This window comes from Lethenteron reissneri, chromosome 27 (assembly GCF_015708825.2).
Source record: "Lethenteron reissneri isolate LAM-NWPU_2019-01 chromosome 27, ASM1570882v1, whole genome shotgun sequence".
Taxonomy (NCBI): domain Eukaryota; kingdom Metazoa; phylum Chordata; class Hyperoartia; order Petromyzontiformes; family Petromyzontidae; genus Lethenteron; species Lethenteron reissneri.
Window position 1 is genome coordinate 7,765,318 of NC_083805.1, and position 18,592 is coordinate 7,783,909.

The following is an 18,592-nucleotide window of genomic DNA, read 5'->3' on the forward strand; positions in this document are numbered from 1 at the left end:
ACCAATTGAAACATATATTCTTATAAGTTACAGTACGGATATTACTGCAGGTGAAAAAGATGATCGCAATATCCACAGAACGGCTGAAGATGTGTATATCAGATATTATTATCCAGTACATTATAGGATGCCTTAACACTTTCATGCTGGGTTAATATTTATCCTAGTAATGGCACCAGCCTCAGCATCAACTATCACAGCATTGGGGGTGGCTCAGGATCCAGCATCGCCGAGTTTAAATCTGGACTTCAACCGCTCATTATTAAACCAGGTTTTCAAGTGTGGCAACATGTTGTTGTTGATTCTATTTGGATTTGCACTTCAGATTGCAACATTTTACCTCTGCGAAATCCATTTCAGTTTTATTGGCATGTAACAACATTTTTTTCCCTGTATGCGAGGTGTATGGGAAAAGCAGAGCACTTGAGGTTTCTCAGAAGTAGTTCTGTGAAGTCTCCTTCCGCAAGCCGTTCTCTCACACGGGGTGATGCATAGCCCGGCGAGCGTTCAGAACGAGACACTTGGTCTCATGGTATATTAAGCTGACTGGACAGTTGGGAAAAAAAAATTCTAAGTGTGCAATGGCGGAGCCAGGATTTTCAGGTAGGGGGGGCAACCCCTCCAGCAATGAAAAATGATAGAGGAGTTGTTAGTAAGTAAGGACTTGTCCCTTGCTTTTTATTCGACGCGTGTGTGGCGATGGCACAGCCATCGATCGAGGGTCGAATTCGAACCACGTTGTGTGATCGGCATCGCGCTCGCTGAAGGTGAATGCCTTTTGGGAAGTCGTGTACTGTATATGCAACTGTGCACAATTCTGAGTGCCAGTTATGGACTCAGACTATTGTTCTATCATCTCATAGAGTCCCTGGCACGTAATAATATGCGACACAGTGGCAGTGGGGGTCGCAAAATGTCCGATCGAAATTAGGAATTTCGATCGGACCATTGGAGGGGTACGTGCCACCCTACCCACCACTGGCTCCGCCAGTGTAAGTGTGGGAATATGGTGGGGCGGGGGGGGAGGTGAGAAATGTTTTGTTTAAGAATAACGATTCGCGCACGGCGCGGCTGATCGTTGTGTTGCAGGTGTACAGCGCCTCCCACGTGGAGCTGGTGACGTGCACTCGGACGGAGCACCTCTCTGACCAGGATAAAAACAAAACCAAAGGTTGCTCCTCAGTCTCCAAAATGCACACACTTCAGCTTGTCAATTACGACGCCAGTAACTAAAAATGCAAATGCATGCCCTGCGTGTGTGTGTGTTTGCGTGCATTTTTTTTTTACTTTCGATTTATGCCCTTGCTGTATTATTTAACGTAGCCGCACTTAAGCGGTTTATGGACTGCCCATGCACATTTGAAAGCATTAGTGTAAACAATGAAGGTGTGCTACTCCGCAGCTGCTTTGTGTGAATGTGGTGTGCATTGGTGCGCGATCAGACTTTATTTGAACAAATTGATCGTTTCATTTTTGACTCTGGCCCTCTTCAAAGTTTTACGGAACAACGTGGGCAGATGCAGTTGCTCTTGTCTAAGCCTCGACTTCCTTTTTCATAGAGTGATGCGTGGCTAAAATGTACACCGAGAGACAGTAAGAGGAAGATGTGGGTGATATGCGAGTATATACACTGGGGTTCACGACATCATTCAAACGGGTGAGATAAGCAAGTAGGCCTGGGTAGAGCAGGTCACGGTCAGGGCGAGCGGGGATGATGGCCAACGGTCAAGAACAAAAACGGAGTGACAGGGAAAAATGGAACGCAACTGAAAGGATGTCCTCCAAGGAGATGGGGCTATGAAATCAGTTCTTTTGGGTGGATCATGAGAGGTGATGGCGGCTTAGGGTAGCCTTCATCCAGCAGTGAAGTGATCATGGCTAATTATGACGATGATTGCATTTAATAGATCGCATTGCCTGATGTGCTCCTAAAATTTGGGAAACGTCAATAATGTTTTTTGGAGGACAAGCCAAATTGAATGTCACTTCCACGAAACGTTAAAACCTGGAACACTGACTAACATTGTCAGTGGGGAGTTTTGGAGGACTTAAAAAAATAGATGTCACATATGGGAAAATTGTGGAAGAATACATCATATCAAGAAGTTTTTTCACTCTTTTTTTGTAAGATTATGTGCAATAAAAGTCTCCAAATTAGTTTTCTGTCTGTCGATAAATATTCGTGTAGATGGTGCGGAATTAATCTGCCAACTTCCCAGTTTAAGTGAACATCTTTTTGTAAATATATATAAAGTTATACTTACTTTCTACATTTTCAAAGCTAACCACAAAAGCAGTTTTCTGTTACCGTTTAATATTGGTTACCACATTTTGTGCAATATGGTTTTCCCTCGAGTAAAAACGTAATTTGTGAGGGTCTTTAAAAAAAACCCAGCAATGTGATTTGTACTTTTCCTTCAATTTCATAATTCCTTAAATATATACACAGCAACAAGCTATGTATATATTTCTGCACCTCCGATTAGCACGGGTGGCTACGTACGTCGCAAAAGGAGTTCAACATACAGTGCATGTGAATGCGTTCAATCTGTGCTCTTCTTGATTTAATGCACTGTATATATGCGGGGCTACGTTGTGGGCAGTTCACTAAAATCCATTGTTGTACTCTACTTCTATGCCCCCCGCATTTATGCTTCTTGCCTTCACCAACCTTGAAGCGTGATTTAAAACAACCACCATGACTTGCAAAGAGTGGAGAGGCCTTCATCCAGCAGTGGACTGACAAAAATTGGCTGTAAATGTACTCAATAATTTACACACCTCATCATCTATTCACCACGCCGTGATATTTATGGCACGTGGTACTGTATACGAGTGTCTCATTGAGCTCCAGGCATGACCACCCCGCAAGTCCTCCACGGTGAAGCGATGACAATTACCAACACAGCGAGGCCTGGTCGAGAACACATCTCTCTTCTACTGCCCAGGGATCTCCATTGGCTACCAGTCGAGGTTATGTTTTAAAATCCTTGCCTTACAAACAGGGCTGCAAAGGGCACCAGTCCTGCTGTACCTCTCTGAATTTCCCAAGAATCATGTCCCTGCCAGGTATCTTAGATCGAGCGACACGATATAAAGATCGATGGATTTATCAGGTGCATGCGACGAACATAGGCGAGATTTGCGAGGACTGAAGTTTTGAGAAACGCTACTGCGTAGCACCTTGTCAGCGAGTGTAATCATTAAAACGAGATAATTTGTTTGTTTACCTGCAGGAGTGAAAACCACCCCCCTGCAGTCGTTCCTCGGGATTGCCGAGCAGCATGTCGGCTCGAACAATGTGGTGTGTGTGCGCGCTTTCATTCACCTCTTTCATTCGCTTCAAAAATGCAATTTTTTTTAAAACGTCGCACACAAACTCGCGTACGCGCGGTCCGCTCACAATGACAGTTGCGGAATGTTTGAAGGCAAGTCTGTCAAATTGACAGGGTGAAACGCATTGCAGTTTAAATTTCGATTTAAAGTTTTCGTGACTGCAGGGATTCATCTTCTTGGTTCTTTCGGTAAAGTCACGTAGAAGGGAAGTAATAAAATAATAAAAATAAAACATAATAAAATAATTCTCACGACGTTTCGGCCACAACGCAAGGCCGAAACGTCGTGAGAATTATTTTATTATGTTTTATTTTTATTATTTTATTACTTCTCTTCTACGTGACTTTACCGAAAGAACCAAGAAGGCGTTGCAGTTTGTATATCTGATTACAGCTGGTCAATGAGCTGTTAATGGCAGAATGACTGGCGTTCAGGGGGAAAACAATACATTGGCGCTGCTTTTAGAAGTGAGACTCGGTTTATAAAGGCTTATTTTGAGCATTTCTCAATCGCATAAAGGTTACTGCTAAGTGAAAATTAGTGTTGGATTTGGTAGAACGTCATCACGGCCAAGAAATAAATCAAATTTATTCGGCTGTTGAGCACGCTTGTGAAAAATGTTTAGCAGGTAATAATTTCCTGTAAATGTAGTTTTCACTCCCTTTGGCCAACATTGCATTCATGTATTCATTACTTTTGATGTACAGCGCCTGGAGTGCCTTGCAGAAAGGCGCTTTACACATGTAATGTATTACTGTCATTGACTCCTGCACTGAGCGCCATCGTCTTTATTCTTGTGGAGTTTTGGATTAGCTGAGAGTCGTTTTGTCACTGAAAGTGTCAAGCTTAGTAACAGGTACATTGGAGGTCAAAGAGGCGGTTTCAATTCCCGGAGGAGCTCCCAACACACGCACAACAAAAGAGCAATACGGCACAACCACGGATAGCTACGCCACGGTGACGAGATGTTAACTACCTCGCCTGGTATACAGGAGGTCGTGGGTACTATCCCGACCCTGACGCCTTCATATTTGGAGTTTGAGTGTCTCTCTCTCTCTCTCTCGCCGTGGTCATGTGGTTCTCTGACGCCTCCGGTTTTCTACCCGACAGAAAGACGCGTTTCGAGTATTTGCCTGTGATACATTTCCACGTGATAATCCACTTCGTTGAGCTATCGTTGGTGGCCAGGTCACTTCTGAAAAAGAGCTACATAGCTCAATGGGCCTTACCTGATGAAATAAAAAAAATAGTTTATAGTTTAAAATAGTTTAGTCTAAAACAGTTCACCATGCAAGCACTGACCAGGCTCAACTCTGCATAAGCTTCCTAAGTCTGATCAGACTGGGTGCATTCAGGGTTATATGGTCATAGGCAAAAGCACTTGCAATTTAGGGTGAGGAATTACATGTTTGTGATCAATACTCCACGGCTGAAGTAGCTTTACTGCAGCTCTGACAATACTTTACAACCTATTGGCCACCAAAGTGTTGTACAAAATGTATTGCAATTAAAAACATTTAGTTTCCTGATTAATAGCAGCTTAGTGCATTTCGCAGTCCGAGGTTCGTTTTAAACATCACGCTGTAACATGAGACGGGCCACATTTATTTATTTTACAGATTGTCGCTCAAGGTTAGGGAACTGGGATTTTGCAAATGGTTCGAGAGTGAAGAATTATTCCCAAACCGTGAAAGATTGTTGCAGAAATGCTTTTCCAATTATCAGCAACGGGGGTGCAAGGCAATTGTTTTAAACCAAATAATTGGTCTCGATGATGTGTATCCAGTGGAACTAAAGCGATTACAACTGTCCTTTCAGGATTAATCCCTTTTTGTTATAAATTGATGGCAAACGAAGGTATTAAGGAAAAGGTCAGTAAATCTACTAGACTAAACAACACGGGCGTCTGTGGCACGGTGACTCAACGTTCTAACCCTCTCGGGAAGGAAAGAGGCGATATCTGCGGCGCGGAGATCATTTTATAAGCGGTGTTGTTTGCGCACCTCCACCGTTGATTTTGTTTAGGAAAATCACCGATGAAAAAATATTCGTCAGCAAAGTGGTTTGTGTGATTTAGTCGGAAAATGACTGCGAGTTGAATTAAACCCAGGGTCACAGCGACGCCTGGCTGTCCACCAACATAAGCACGACTGTGACTGACGAGATAAAAAGATAATATTCTGAATGATGGCGAAAACCGAGATGATTTACTAACACTTTATATTTGTGTAAAACGGTGGTGGTGGGGGGAGGGGGTGATATTGTACATTTCAGCGACGTTTAATAACTAACAGTAGACGAAATTAGTCAACTAGGCCAGAGGCTGACAACTTAACGAAGTCTGCAGACTAAGACTTGCCTAACTTCCCACGGTTTGCAATCGACATCCACTGAGAAATATACTTTAATAACGGTTGCTGAGCACAGGCACAAAGGCGGCGGCCCAATTGCAGTTATTACATCTTAATTGAGCCAAGGCGCTTGTAAGAACGTCTTCATTGAGACAAGGCGGTTGTAAGAACTTATTAATTGAGCCAAGGGGATTCTAAGAACTTCGGAAATGAGATGGCGGGGAGAGTTGCCCCATGTGGAGCGGCGCTTAGGAAGCAGACAGAGAGAGAACGAGAAGCGGTTTTGAATTGAACGCAACAACGTAGGCTTTCGCAACCAATATTCATAATCAAGGTCTGTGGGTTAAACCGCGTAAACATAAATGTGTCCATACTCTTTGGTTCTTTCGGTAAAGTCACGGAGGTATAAAAATAAAACAAAATAAAATAATTATTTTGAGCCACGGCCAAGGCGATTTGGTTTTATTTTTCTTCCTACGTGACTTTACCGAAAGAACCAAAGAGTATGGATTCCTGCAGTCACGAAAGCTTCAAATCAAGATCATAATATGTGTCGTTAACCCACCACCACTCTACACAGCCAATCAGTAAGGTTTGTCACGTGAACAACGCGCACTGATGAGTTACTTCTTCAGCACCACCGCTTGTGTTGGGAGATGAAACCCGCAACAACATCGGTGCCCGCCGGCAGCCCATCGTTATAGCGCTGCGATCCGTGTCCGTCTCTCTCCACCTCCACCACCCAGGCACAGATCACGCAGATGGCGAGCCCCACCAATCCCACGGCGATCACGGCCGCCGAGTACTTCAACCCCCGCTTCGCGCTCGGGGGCCGCGACATCGGACGCCCGGTGGAGCTGACCGTGAAAACGCAGCGGTGAGCCTGGCACGATATCATTCATGTTATTATGTATTATTAATGATGATGATAATGTTGTTATTATGTATTATTAATGATGATGATAATGTTGTTATTATGTATTATTAATGATGATGATAATGTTGTTATTATGTATTATTAATGATGATGATCATGTTGTTATTATGTATTATTAATGATGATGATAATGTTCAGCACTCCGTCAATCCACTGCTGTGTGTGAGTAAATGGGATAGTTTTGACCATCGCCTCGCCGTGCTGGTCAGGATGCGTTCCTGAACCCGTAGCATCTGGGTCTGTCCCGTGACACTTCAAAACTTCACGTGGGTCCATGGTCTATCTATTTTTATTTTGCCAGGTAAGGCTCACTGAGCGATGTAGCTCTTTTTTAGAAGCGACCTGGCCACAAATCATGGCTCAACAAAGTGGCTGATCGTGTGGAAATTAATAGCAGCCAAATCATCTTAACGCATTGTTTTTAAATGTGGAGGGAAAACCCGGAGGACCCGAAGAAAAATCCACGCAACCACGGGGGTATACATGCAAACTACTAATATACAGCAGGCGTCAGGGTCGGCATCGAACCCACAACCTCCTGTATACCAGGCGAGGTAGTTAACATCTCGCCAGCATGGCGTCCCTAGCCTGGTTCATTTGCTGTGGTGACATCACCGCCACTTGGTGGCGAATGCAGGTTATTTTAGTGAAGAGGAGCCTGAGGACCAGTTTAGATATTCACCACTGATGTTAGCCATGGCAGGGAATCAAACTTGGGTTCATATATTGCATGGCACCTACCATGTTTCACCCATTAATCAATGAATGGGATTGCAGTAAAAGCGTTGCTCCTCTTGCCACTGCATCTCACTTTATTTTAGTTTTCTTTTTTTTCTCCACGAAGTTTTCCAATGCTGTTCGAATAGATTTTTCCAATATTCTGGAAATTATCATTTAAGTGCACTGGCAGATGTGTAGTATGACACGCAGTACATTTGCACACATTTACAATTTGTCAATGTGTTAACATGTGGTCTCAATCTTGTGTGTAGGATGTTATTAAAGTTTATGATTCTATGTCTAACATCTCGTATGTGCGTACAGGATCGTAAATTAAACAAATTCTAGATAAGCGATGCGAATCGTGTAACGCATTCCAGCCAAACATTTACCAGGATGTCGACATCTGTTTCACAACACAAATTATGAAACTGCACTCGTGACGTTACCGCACGACTTAATGTTAGTTATTTCTCTCCCCTCCCCCGACTCTTCCCCCATATAAATCTTCACCCCCCCCCCCCACGCGGGGACCCCCTGTTGGCTGGGGCTGAGGGACCTTCGTGCCAAATTGGAATTCGCGTGGATTTTCTGTTCCCAGCCTCTGTCCATCGGCACATGGTACCAGGCTCGTGTTTCGTCACAATTTAGATTCAGCAAAGCTCACGGTTGTAGCTGGCAGTAACGGATGGTAAAAAGGTAAAGCTGCAGCCCTGCAATTGCCTGCTCACACCACTCCTGGCAGAAGGGCCTCCACTAGAGGGAACTTAAAAGTCCCTCTGGAGGGTATTTTTGGCCTACTCTTCCATGCTGGTCAGACGCCTTGGAAGAGTTTGGAGCACCCACAATTTACAAGCCACCACACGTGACTTGCTGATCGATCGACTGCTTTGGTGTACAGAGGGGGGGGGGGGGGTTAAGAATCTCGCGCCATTGTTGACTTGCACCACATTGACTTGCACCACATTGAGATTTTTGCACAGCGTTTTAATATCTTTTTTTTTTTATATTTGCTGGTTTATTCCAGGATGTTTCTGTTACGCGTCGTCGCTTTAAGATGTTCTGTTCATATTTTGTTTGTTGCGGTTGCACCCGACTTAAGAGCCGCATGGCTCACAGGGTTCTACCTAATAAATGAAACTTGAAACTTGAAAACTTTAAGCTTCCGCGTTGAGGGATCGAACAGACGATCTCTGGAATGCAAGTCCAGTGCACACCACGGCAGAATCCTCTCGGTGGCGTTTTGTCACACGTTTCCCCCAAGGTCGGCCTGGTGCCTTCAGTAATAATAACGATGCCGGATGGTCTTCTGGCAGTCGGCAGTTCATAGACCCTTGCGCCAAGGACCCAGGACCGAAAACGAAAAAACTCTGTGCTGCGGTGGGACATGTGCCGGTGCAATAGTGCCTGAGGGGGGCGCAAAGTGTGAAAATCTGGTGCTGGTCTTGAGACCAATTAATCCAATGGTGGACAGATCAGAAACATCACACATGAACCTCCTGCAGGGCAGGCAATAGATCCTCATTCAGAGCAGGCCTTCTGTCTGACGTTAATCTTCGCCCAAAATCACTTCCAAGTGACTACTTTGTACTTTTTAAATCCTTTATATTAAGTTCACTTGCTTGCTTGCTTAGGACCGTGCAAATCTTTCGGTCGTTTTTTAACCCACATCCCGTGATCCATCGAGCTGACATTTTCCACACAGACTCGTTGTGCGTGACAATTAATGTCCGTGAAATTTTTTTTCCAAAATTTTACACTTTTTAGGACAAAAATATTATATTTAATTACCAATTGCTTAATGCTGCCATGCAATCATCTGACCTATAGGTGGCAGCCATCTCAAGCCAGAGGACGAGAGGACTCTAGCCGCCACGCATATAGAGGATTTATAGTGAAAAACTTTTTTTTACGGGTTATACTTGTTTACAGTTATACTATACAGCTCTCTTCTGTATTTTTCGGTAGTACCGAGTGCTGTTTGCCACGATGTCCGACGTTTCACTCCACGTGCTAAGATCCTTTTTCAGGAACTGCAGCCCTTTCAGGGTGGCCACCGGTTTACTGTGATGTTGAAATTCAGAGTTGGTAGTTGGAATCGAATGTTACCCCTTCATTGGGATCTCCTGATCGAGACCGCAGTCTGTAGGGAAATTCTCGAGTCTCAGTTAAAATTACTACGCTGCAGATATATGTTTTTAAAAGCTTGGCATATGCCTGAAGACGACTGCTCGTGTTGCGATGTCATCCGTTTTCTATCGCTTCCTGTATCGTATCGCTCTGCACTTGGCTTGATTGTTTCATTTAATCGAATATCTACCCTAACACTACCCATTATTAAACTAATGGAACATTCGCTGTATCCAGCTGTTTGATTTTAATATTTATTGTTAACAGAAAGCAGTCAATTCCGAATGTTGTCCGTGCATTAGGCTAGGCCTAGACTTCAAACAAAGACAATGATCCCCCGTATAACCTGTACGGACTGTTGGGGCAAGTGCTGTTAGCGAGCACCTATGAAGGTCGGCACGGCACAAAAGCGAGTGGGTGACCAGCACCATGCCCGGTCACCTTTGTCTCCCCAGTGGCGATGTTTACACACCGCACCAGGTACTTATTTAAGGCTGATTCGACCTAGGGGAGTCCCAGGACCGGTTCAGATAATCGTCACTGGTGTTGGCCGTGAGCAGGAATCGAACTCTAGTCTCTGGGTTCATAGCGCAGCGCGCTAACCGCTACACTACCGCTCCCCACAGACACACACATAGTACATACTGTACAGAAAACAAACAATTACGTAATGCTACAAAAGGAAAATAATTACGTAAGGTGAGAAACTATTCGAATTACTTTAAATCCTCGTGCATCTCGGGCTCGTTAAAGGCGGCATTTTGGGGCAGCCACCTTACGCCTCGCTCCGCATTATTCATCCGCAACCTCACCCTGCTGCACTATTTGCGCTTGCGTAACTAAAGCAAACATTTCTTCGTATAGATTTTTTCTAAACACGATTTATAGGAGCGTTCCCGTAAAGTTTGAGTTCCGTAAGTCGGGTTTCCGTAAGTCGGATCTTCTGTAACCCGGGGACTGCCTGTATATGTATTCAAGGATGTGTGGTTGCACTTTTAATTTTTTACACGTGTAAAGAAATTTCCTGGTCAAGGCCCATAATTCTTATGTACATCTCGGTTTGTAAAGACATTCATCTGCATGCTGACATTCATTCTGAGACGCTCACATGAATGGCAACATTTGATGCCCATGCCTCCTGGTGCGTGTGCTCATCTGCTCGCGTTAAGGTGTAATTGTGAATCCATGTAGAGAGTGCACATCCGACTCGGCGCGTACACACGCGCGTGAGCGAGGTTGCAGATCCATATCATTCTCACGCTGCTATTCATTTATTGGAAGATGTTTGTCCATCATTGCACTTCGCTAAGAGTACTTGTCCCGACGATCTGAGGGCTACACATGGGTTATTTGTGTGTCAGTATATATCTAGCGTGGTACTGGCCACTCACCCCCTCGTGTGCCATGCCAACATTCATTAGGCGCTCGCTAACAGCACTTGCCGCAACGGTGCAAAGGCTATCAGGGGGATCTTTGTCTTTATTTCTGTAATCGTTCGTCTCTCCCTTGTGTGGTTTTGGAACACGTCCAGAGCGAGAAGAACTACTTGTAAAATCACGAATGCCATTTTGCCTTGATGGTTACCCGTCGTCGGCTTCCGAACCGCTCGTAAATGTGTCCGAGGGAAGCGTCACGGAATCCACGCGTGTGCACGGTTTTCCCCCATCCCCGTTGTGTAACCTTGCACGTGTGTGCGGACGTGTCCCCTCGTGCCTCTCGTCAGGTTCAAGGCCAACCTGTGGCTGTGCGAGGACCACCCGCTATCCTTGGTGGAGCAAGTGATGCCCATTGTCGACCTAATGGCCATCAGCTACACTCACTTCGCCAAGCTGAGGGATTTCATCACCTTAAAACTTCCCTCCGGCTTTCCCGTGAAGATTGGTGTGCAGTTCGTATATATACATACACACACGCATTTTACGCGCGTATATAGCTCTTCCGATGTGATGTTGGGTTGCAACGTGCGTTGTTTCGGCACGCTATCCGACGTTTCGTTCCACGTGCCGGGAGCTTCCGTAGTCCAGTTCTTGAAGAAGCTGTCAACACGCGGAGTGAAACGTTGGACGTCATACCGAACAACGCAGGGCAACCCGAGAGCGCAGCGGAAGGGCCACAAAGCTCAACGACGAAAAACCTATGCAGTGTGTAGATATCCAGTATCTTCTTGGTTCTTTCTGTAAAGTCACGTAGAAGGGAAATAATAAAATAATTAAAATAAAACATAATAAAATAATTCTCATGACGTTTCGGCCACAACGCAAGCAGCCGTCCTCAGGTGGAGAACAGGTCTGTCGCATTGTGGCCGAAACGTCGTAAGAATTATTTTATAATGTTTTATTCTTTTATTATTTCCATTCTACGTGACTTTACCGAAAGAACCAAGAAGATGAATCCCTGCAGTCACGAAAGCTTTAAATCGAAAGATATCCATTATGTTTACTTTTATGTAAAGTCTTGGTTATCCATGGACGGATTAACTGCGTTGCAGTTGAACAATACTTCGGAAAAATAGGAACAGAAGTATAAAGTATTGCATCTAAATTCATGGCTTTTTTTATTTTGCTGCTGATTATTAGCTGTTCCTTACTTGTGACATGATTAATTTAGGAAACAATAAAAAACACATTACGGTCTGTTATCAGCCCCATTATACGTACATTAAAAAGCATCACTCACATGCACTGTCACCCACAATTTGCTTGTCACTCACGAGGTTTAACCTCAAGCAAAATGTAGCGGTAAAGAGCACAAATTATTCGTAATCAAGTTTTTTTTGGGTTAGATCGCACAAATATAAATTTGTCATTAACCCGCCCACCACCCGACACAGCCATTTTGTAAGGTTCATCACGTAAACAAAACATGTCAATTAGTTACTACTTCAGCCCACTGGTGTGTTGGAGAGTAAATCCGCAATATTTACATTTTGAGTACGACGTTTCGCTGGTAATTACATCCAGCATCATCGTTGCGATTTTGCCAGAATTGTGCCTACGTGCCAAACAAATAATATACACTAGAAAACCAATTAAAACTAAACAGACGTTAAATATTTCGTAAGAACACGAAATTTTATTTGAGAAGCACACAAGGACATTGCGCAACAAGCAGAGGACAGCTTTACAGACGTGTTCTTCTTCTTGGTTTTAAACAACTTTATCTTTTAATCTGCTGCCACCGCGTGGCAACTCATCCCTCCGTGGTGTCGGCATGGCCTTTCGCGACAATGAACCGGGCACGCGTTTAAATTGGTGTTGCCAGCAAAAAGGTTATCGTGGTCTTGCTCTCGGTGACAAGCGTGCGACAACGTGCTTCTCTCGAACTGCCGACGCCGGGACGAAGCTACGCAGAGTCCTAACCGGAGCGCCGCGGCTTGCGCTCTCTCCGCAGAGATTCCACTTTTTCACATTCTGAACGCCCGCATCACCTTTGGGAACCTCAACGGCAGCGGCGACGAGGCGCTGTCGGCATGCGGCAGCCCCGACAGCGACAGCCAGTCGTCACCCAGCAGCGACAATTCCAGCCTGGGCAGCGTCAACAGCTCAGGGAGTGAGAGTTGACACAAGCCCCACATGGCATCAAACACGTGGCAGTCGAAGCCAGCCAGGTCTTTCTCACCTTCTTTCCTTCTGCCTTGCTCAGACCGAGTAACTTTTTTTTATTTAATAGTTTTTCTCTCCTCAATTTTATCACGATCATGCTGCCGGTATCATGTCACGAATTGAAGAGTCAATTCTGAACTCTGGCAGAGCAGTTCAACCCGTTGTGTTCTCCATGTGGATATCAGAGATCCCTGCAAGTAAACTCTGGTTCGCAGAGTATAATGCCTCACTTTCTTACTCATTCGGCATACGGCAGTCATGTTAACTGCATGCCATTCAAAGAGATATTTTTTTTTCTGAGCTGGACTTTAGCCAAATGAATAACTAATTTAACTTGCGTTTTGTGCAGTCACCGTTGACCTGGCTGAGACCAGCAACTCGCTTGAGAACTTGGTTTAATCACTGTCAGCTAGCAGGATTAAAACCAACGCAGTATCTCAGCAGTGCCACTGACCTCCGAACCACCCACCCAGCTCAGGTCTAGTGACGTTTAATACGATTGACACGTTATGTACTCTGTACAGCACTTCCACTCGAGTGAAGTGTCAGTGGTGGTGCTAGCACATTGCACCCCCCCCCCCCCCCCCACCAAGCAAAAACAATGTTTGGGTGCCCCCCACATTCATGAACCCCTCATAAGATTACAGAAGAGACATGCACGGCAGAGAGGTGTAATGAGTGAGAGAAATTAGCGAATAGCACCTCTATTCTAAGACTTATTACAATAGACATAATCCACTTATATTTCACTACATTTAGTTTCATGGTGTTGTCGGGATGATTCTCTTTTTGTTTATTTCTCCGAATTTGAGCTTGGTTTTTGGCATAGCCCTCTTATTTTTTCTTGAACCTGGGGGGGGGGGCCACGTGAGCCTCACGGGAGGCCCAAGCTTGTTGCGAGTTTGCTTTGTGCATCGTTCCGCCACTCATGTCGACTGCCATGGTTCCCCCGAGGATCGGGATAAAAAATTCTGGGGTAAAAAAAATACTTGACAGTCTGGGTTCTGTTGTCATGTTATTAAAGCAGTGGTTCTTGACCTTCACTGCATCCTTGCACCCCTTTGGTATCTCAATCGTAAAAAAAAAGTAAAATGTGAATAAAAAAATAGGTTTGGTGAATGAAAGTAGTTATGCTTACACGCCCGTCCTTAGTTTTCGTTTCGATGATTTAACTTCTAAAAAAAATCTGGCACGTCTTGCTCCCCCAGGGGGTGGTGCGTGCACCCCAGGGTAACAACCACTGGCTTAAAGCGATGATTATTACAGTCTTGAGACTCTACTTGAGGGTTTCCTGGGGTTAACAAAATACTTAAGCGGGGGATGCATCGAGCATGAACACAGACTGAGAATACTTTCATCAGAACTCGCTTGTCGAAGGTGGTGAAGGTGCAGCCCTGACATTCTTTGCTCACGCCACTGCTGGCAGAAGAGCCTTTACGAGAGAGAGCTCCAGAAAGACAAAAACACCCATCTCTCTGAAGTGCATTTCGGATGGTATTGAGAGAGAGAGCCCCTCTGTAGAACTTCCTTGGCACCTTAAACTGATGTAATAATGTATGTTTTAATGTAAAGTTATAAATATTTACAATAATCTTCTTGTTTCTTTCGGTAAAGTCACGTAGAAGGGAAGTAATAAAATAATAAAAATAAAACATAATAAAACAATTCTCACGACGTTTCGGCTACAACGCAAGCAGCCGTCTTCAGGTGAAGAATGAGGACTCATTCTTCACCTGAAGACGGCTGCTTGCGTTGTAGCCGAAACGTCGTGAGAATTGTTTTATTATGTTTTATTTTTATTATTTTATTACTTCCCTTCTACGTGACTTTACCGAAAGAAACAAGAAGATGAATCCCTGCAGTCACGAAAGCTTTAAATCGAAATATTTACAATAATGTTGCATCTGAAACTGTGATACATAACCAGAGACTAAAGCGGACTGAGTTAGGATTCCTATGTTCAAAACTGCCCTGCTGGATAAACAACAACACACAGGAGCAGGGGATAATCTCTGAGTCTTCTTGCTCATGGCTGGATGGAAAGCGGCTCGTATGTCTGTCCAGATTAGTTGACCGGAGAATGGCTTCAGTTGATGTGCAATGGATTGTGTCAATGCCTCGGATGGAGTTCGCATTGGTTCGTTGCTGTGTGGTCGATGGTCTGGTCGGCGTTTCCACAATCGCACTCTGGGCACTCTATGAATAGTCACTTGCGATGGAAGCGGTGGTGGGCTTAGCTGCTGTGAGATGCGTAGATCCGATTTAATGCAGACCATTGTTTTGCCGGTAAATTAAATCCCGAACGTTCTTGAGAGGGGGTCAGCGATCGGGTGCTTGTTCGAAATTATTGCCGTTCTCCCAGATCTAGCGCCATCCCTCCGAGGCACGAAAAAAACAAACATCTGCGAGTGCTCTGGCTGTGGGAATGGGACGCAAATTGCACTTGCTCTGCCCACAGCCTCCACCGCTGCTCACATTTGTTGGTGTATTTGCAGCGCCGGTGTCGGCCTGGGTGATGGACGACTCCGTGTTCGAGGTGCCCAAGGGCTACACAGTGGCCGGCCAGGCCAAGAGGCAGCCCATGCGTGATGAGGACGATGCGCTGCTTCAGTTTGCGATCCGCCAGAGCCTGCTGGAAGCTGGCACCGAGTCTGATCAGGCACGCCGCTCGCCATGGATCGCGTTGTTGATGGTTTTTTGTCTTTCCCGAATCAACCGCAACGTGCTTGGCTAAGTTTACACGTTCATAGAACTCCTGTCCATCCGAGTTACACTCATCGCTAACTGCGGGACGGATATTTTTAATATCTATGGGACCTTTTTGCCCGTATCAACTATTATGAAAAATGGTAATAGGGTTTACCCTTTTCTGGCAATAAAGCAGGTATTAAGATGTTCATACACCAAATAGATACTTTTTGCAAGGAATCAAGTCTGCATTAACGACACATACTTGTGGCAAAACATGCAAACAGACATGCTCTGATAATTATATGCAGTGTTAGACCAGAGAACACTGGTACGACTAGGCCTAGTCTCTGGTCTAACACTGGTACGACTAGGCCTAGTCTCTGGTCTAACACTGGTAAGACTAGGCCTAGTCTCTGGTCTAACACTGGTAAGACTAGGCCTAGTCTCTGGTCTAACACTGGTAAGACTAGGCCTAGTCTCTGGTCTAACACTGGTAAGACTAGGCCTAGTCTCTGGTCTAACACTGGTAAGACTAGGCCTAGTCTCTGGTCTAACACTGGTAAGACTAGGCCTAGTCTCTGGTCTAACACTGGTAAGACTAGGCCTAGTCTCTGGTCTAACACTGGTAAGACTAGGCCTAGTCTCTGGTCTAACACTGGTAAGACTAGGCCTAGTCTCTGGTCTAACACTGGTAAGACTAGGCCTAGTCTCTGGTCTAACACTGGTAAGACTAGGCCTAGTCTCTGGTCTAACACTGGTAAGACTAGGCCTAGTCTCTGGTCTAACACTGGTAAGACTAGGCCTAGTCTCTGGTCTAACACTGGTAAGACTAGGCCTAGTCTCTGGTCTAACACTGGTAAGACTAGGCCTAGTCTCTGGTCTAACACTGGTAAGACTAGGCCTAGTCTCTGGTCTAACACTGGTAAGACTAGGCCTAGTCTCTGGTCTAACACTGGTAAGACTAGGCCTAGTCTCTGGTCTAACACTGGTAAGACTAGGCCTAGTCTCTGGTCTAACACTGGTAAGACTAGGCCTAGTCTCTGGTCTAACACTGGTAAGACTAGGCCTAGTCTGGTCTAACACTGGTAAGACTAGGCCTAGTCTCTGGTCTAACACTGGTAAGACTAGGCCTAGTCTCTGGTCTAACACTGAGCATCTGGTCTAACACTGGTAAGACTAGGCCTAGTCTCTGGTCTAACACTGGTAAGACTAGGCCTAGTCTCTGGTCTAACACTGGTAAGACTAGGCCTAGTCTCTGGTCTAACACTGGTAAGACTAGGCCTAGTCTCTGGTCTAACACTGGTAAGACTAGGCCTAGTCTCTGGTCTAACACTGGTAAGACTAGGCCTAGTCTCTGGTCTAACACTGGTAAGACTAGGCCTAGTCTCTGGTCTAACACTGGTAAGACGAGGCCTAGACTCTGGTCTAACACTGGTAAGACTAGGCCAAGTCTTACCAGTGTTAGACCAGAGAATGCCAAAGAGTGAACAGCACAAAGACAATGCAAGTATTGGAGCATTAATAGCTGGGTAGAGCGGTCAAAGACAATGCATATTATAATTATCAGAGCATGTCTGTTTGCATGTTTTGCCACAAGTACGTGTGGCTAATGCAGACTTGATGCCTTGCAAAAAGGTGATCTATTTGGTGTTTGAATATTTGAGCAATGCAATACTGTTGATTTAATTCGTTGTTGTCTTTCTGAGTCAACATCAGCGTGTTTGGCTAAGCTAACGTTCATAGAACTCCTGTCCATCCGTATTACACTCATCGTTAAACAAGTAGACGAATATGTTTGAGCAATGCGATACTAAGGGTTGTAGTTTATCTGTCTGGCGTCGTCCTCATAATTTGAGGGTTGATGTCCATGACAGATTCTTTCCATATTTTGTGATCGTCATTTTCTCTCGAGGAAAGTTCTGTCCAACTGCTCAAATTGTCCTGTTAACTGGTCCATATCCATCCTCTTCTATTGTCCCTTACAGAATCATCTTATTGATATCTCCAGCTATGACCCTCTTAGGATACGTGCCGTATAAGCCACTTTGCATCCTTCACATCGGCCTTCAATTTTTCCTGCTTGTAGCCATTCTGTCTCAGCATGTCTTCATTCTTATTCTCATCAAACCAGCTTAGTATTTTTTTCCATTCCTCTGTAACACCACATTTGAAATGCAATTAGTATTTTACTTTGTTAAAAAGGTGCCTACACTTTTTATTATTTGTTTGCCTTTGTATCACACCTGTCATTATACAATTAAGGAAAACTTAGACTTCATATCCAGTGGTAAAAGAAAGACTGTAGACTTCATGCCCAGGGGACAACACCCTGTATCCTTCATTGAAGACACATCTCTGATGTGTTGCAATTGCGAGTGATCTGCATACAAAACAGTAACTGGATGCAAGTCCATTAGACCCAACAGTACAAAAGTAACATCTTCTGTCATGCTCTACCTTAAAAAGTGTATTGTTCTGATCTCCAAATTAAATCAATGTTACAGTCGACATTAATTTCAGCTTCTCTTCTAAACAGAATTACTGCAACTGTGACCGATAATTGTCAGAAATGAAAAATAATGGGTGTGTAATTATGTAACCTTTCAACAAATAATGATCGTATCTTTTTTCTCTCTCTCTCTTGTTTTTCCAGTGCATGTTTCTTGCAGTGCGTTTGTTAAACCTCTTCTGAAAAATCCCCAAAAATGTTAATGTCGTGGAAAACTTTTAGTTTGATGTAAACCAAATAATTTACATCGCTGACTTTTTGAAATCCAAAGACTGGCTGTCAATTTCAGAACTGGTTATTAAATCAGAATGCTGCC

The 18,592-nt window shown here is 44.5% G+C and overlaps 1 protein-coding gene across 1 annotated transcript in view; it reads left to right on the forward strand.

The window, feature by feature from the left end:
- Positions 1–18,592, forward strand: part of LOC133348484 (ankyrin repeat domain-containing protein 13D-like) — a 55,743-nt gene that overhangs the window by 31,676 nt on the left and 5,475 nt on the right. Inside the window, 6 exon segments of the mRNA XM_061561322.1 lie at positions 1,090–1,171; positions 3,237–3,304; positions 6,434–6,564; positions 11,198–11,355; positions 12,865–13,023; positions 15,572–15,735. Coding sequence (XP_061417306.1) covers positions 1,090–1,171; positions 3,237–3,304; positions 6,434–6,564; positions 11,198–11,355; positions 12,865–13,023; positions 15,572–15,735 — 762 coding nt within the window.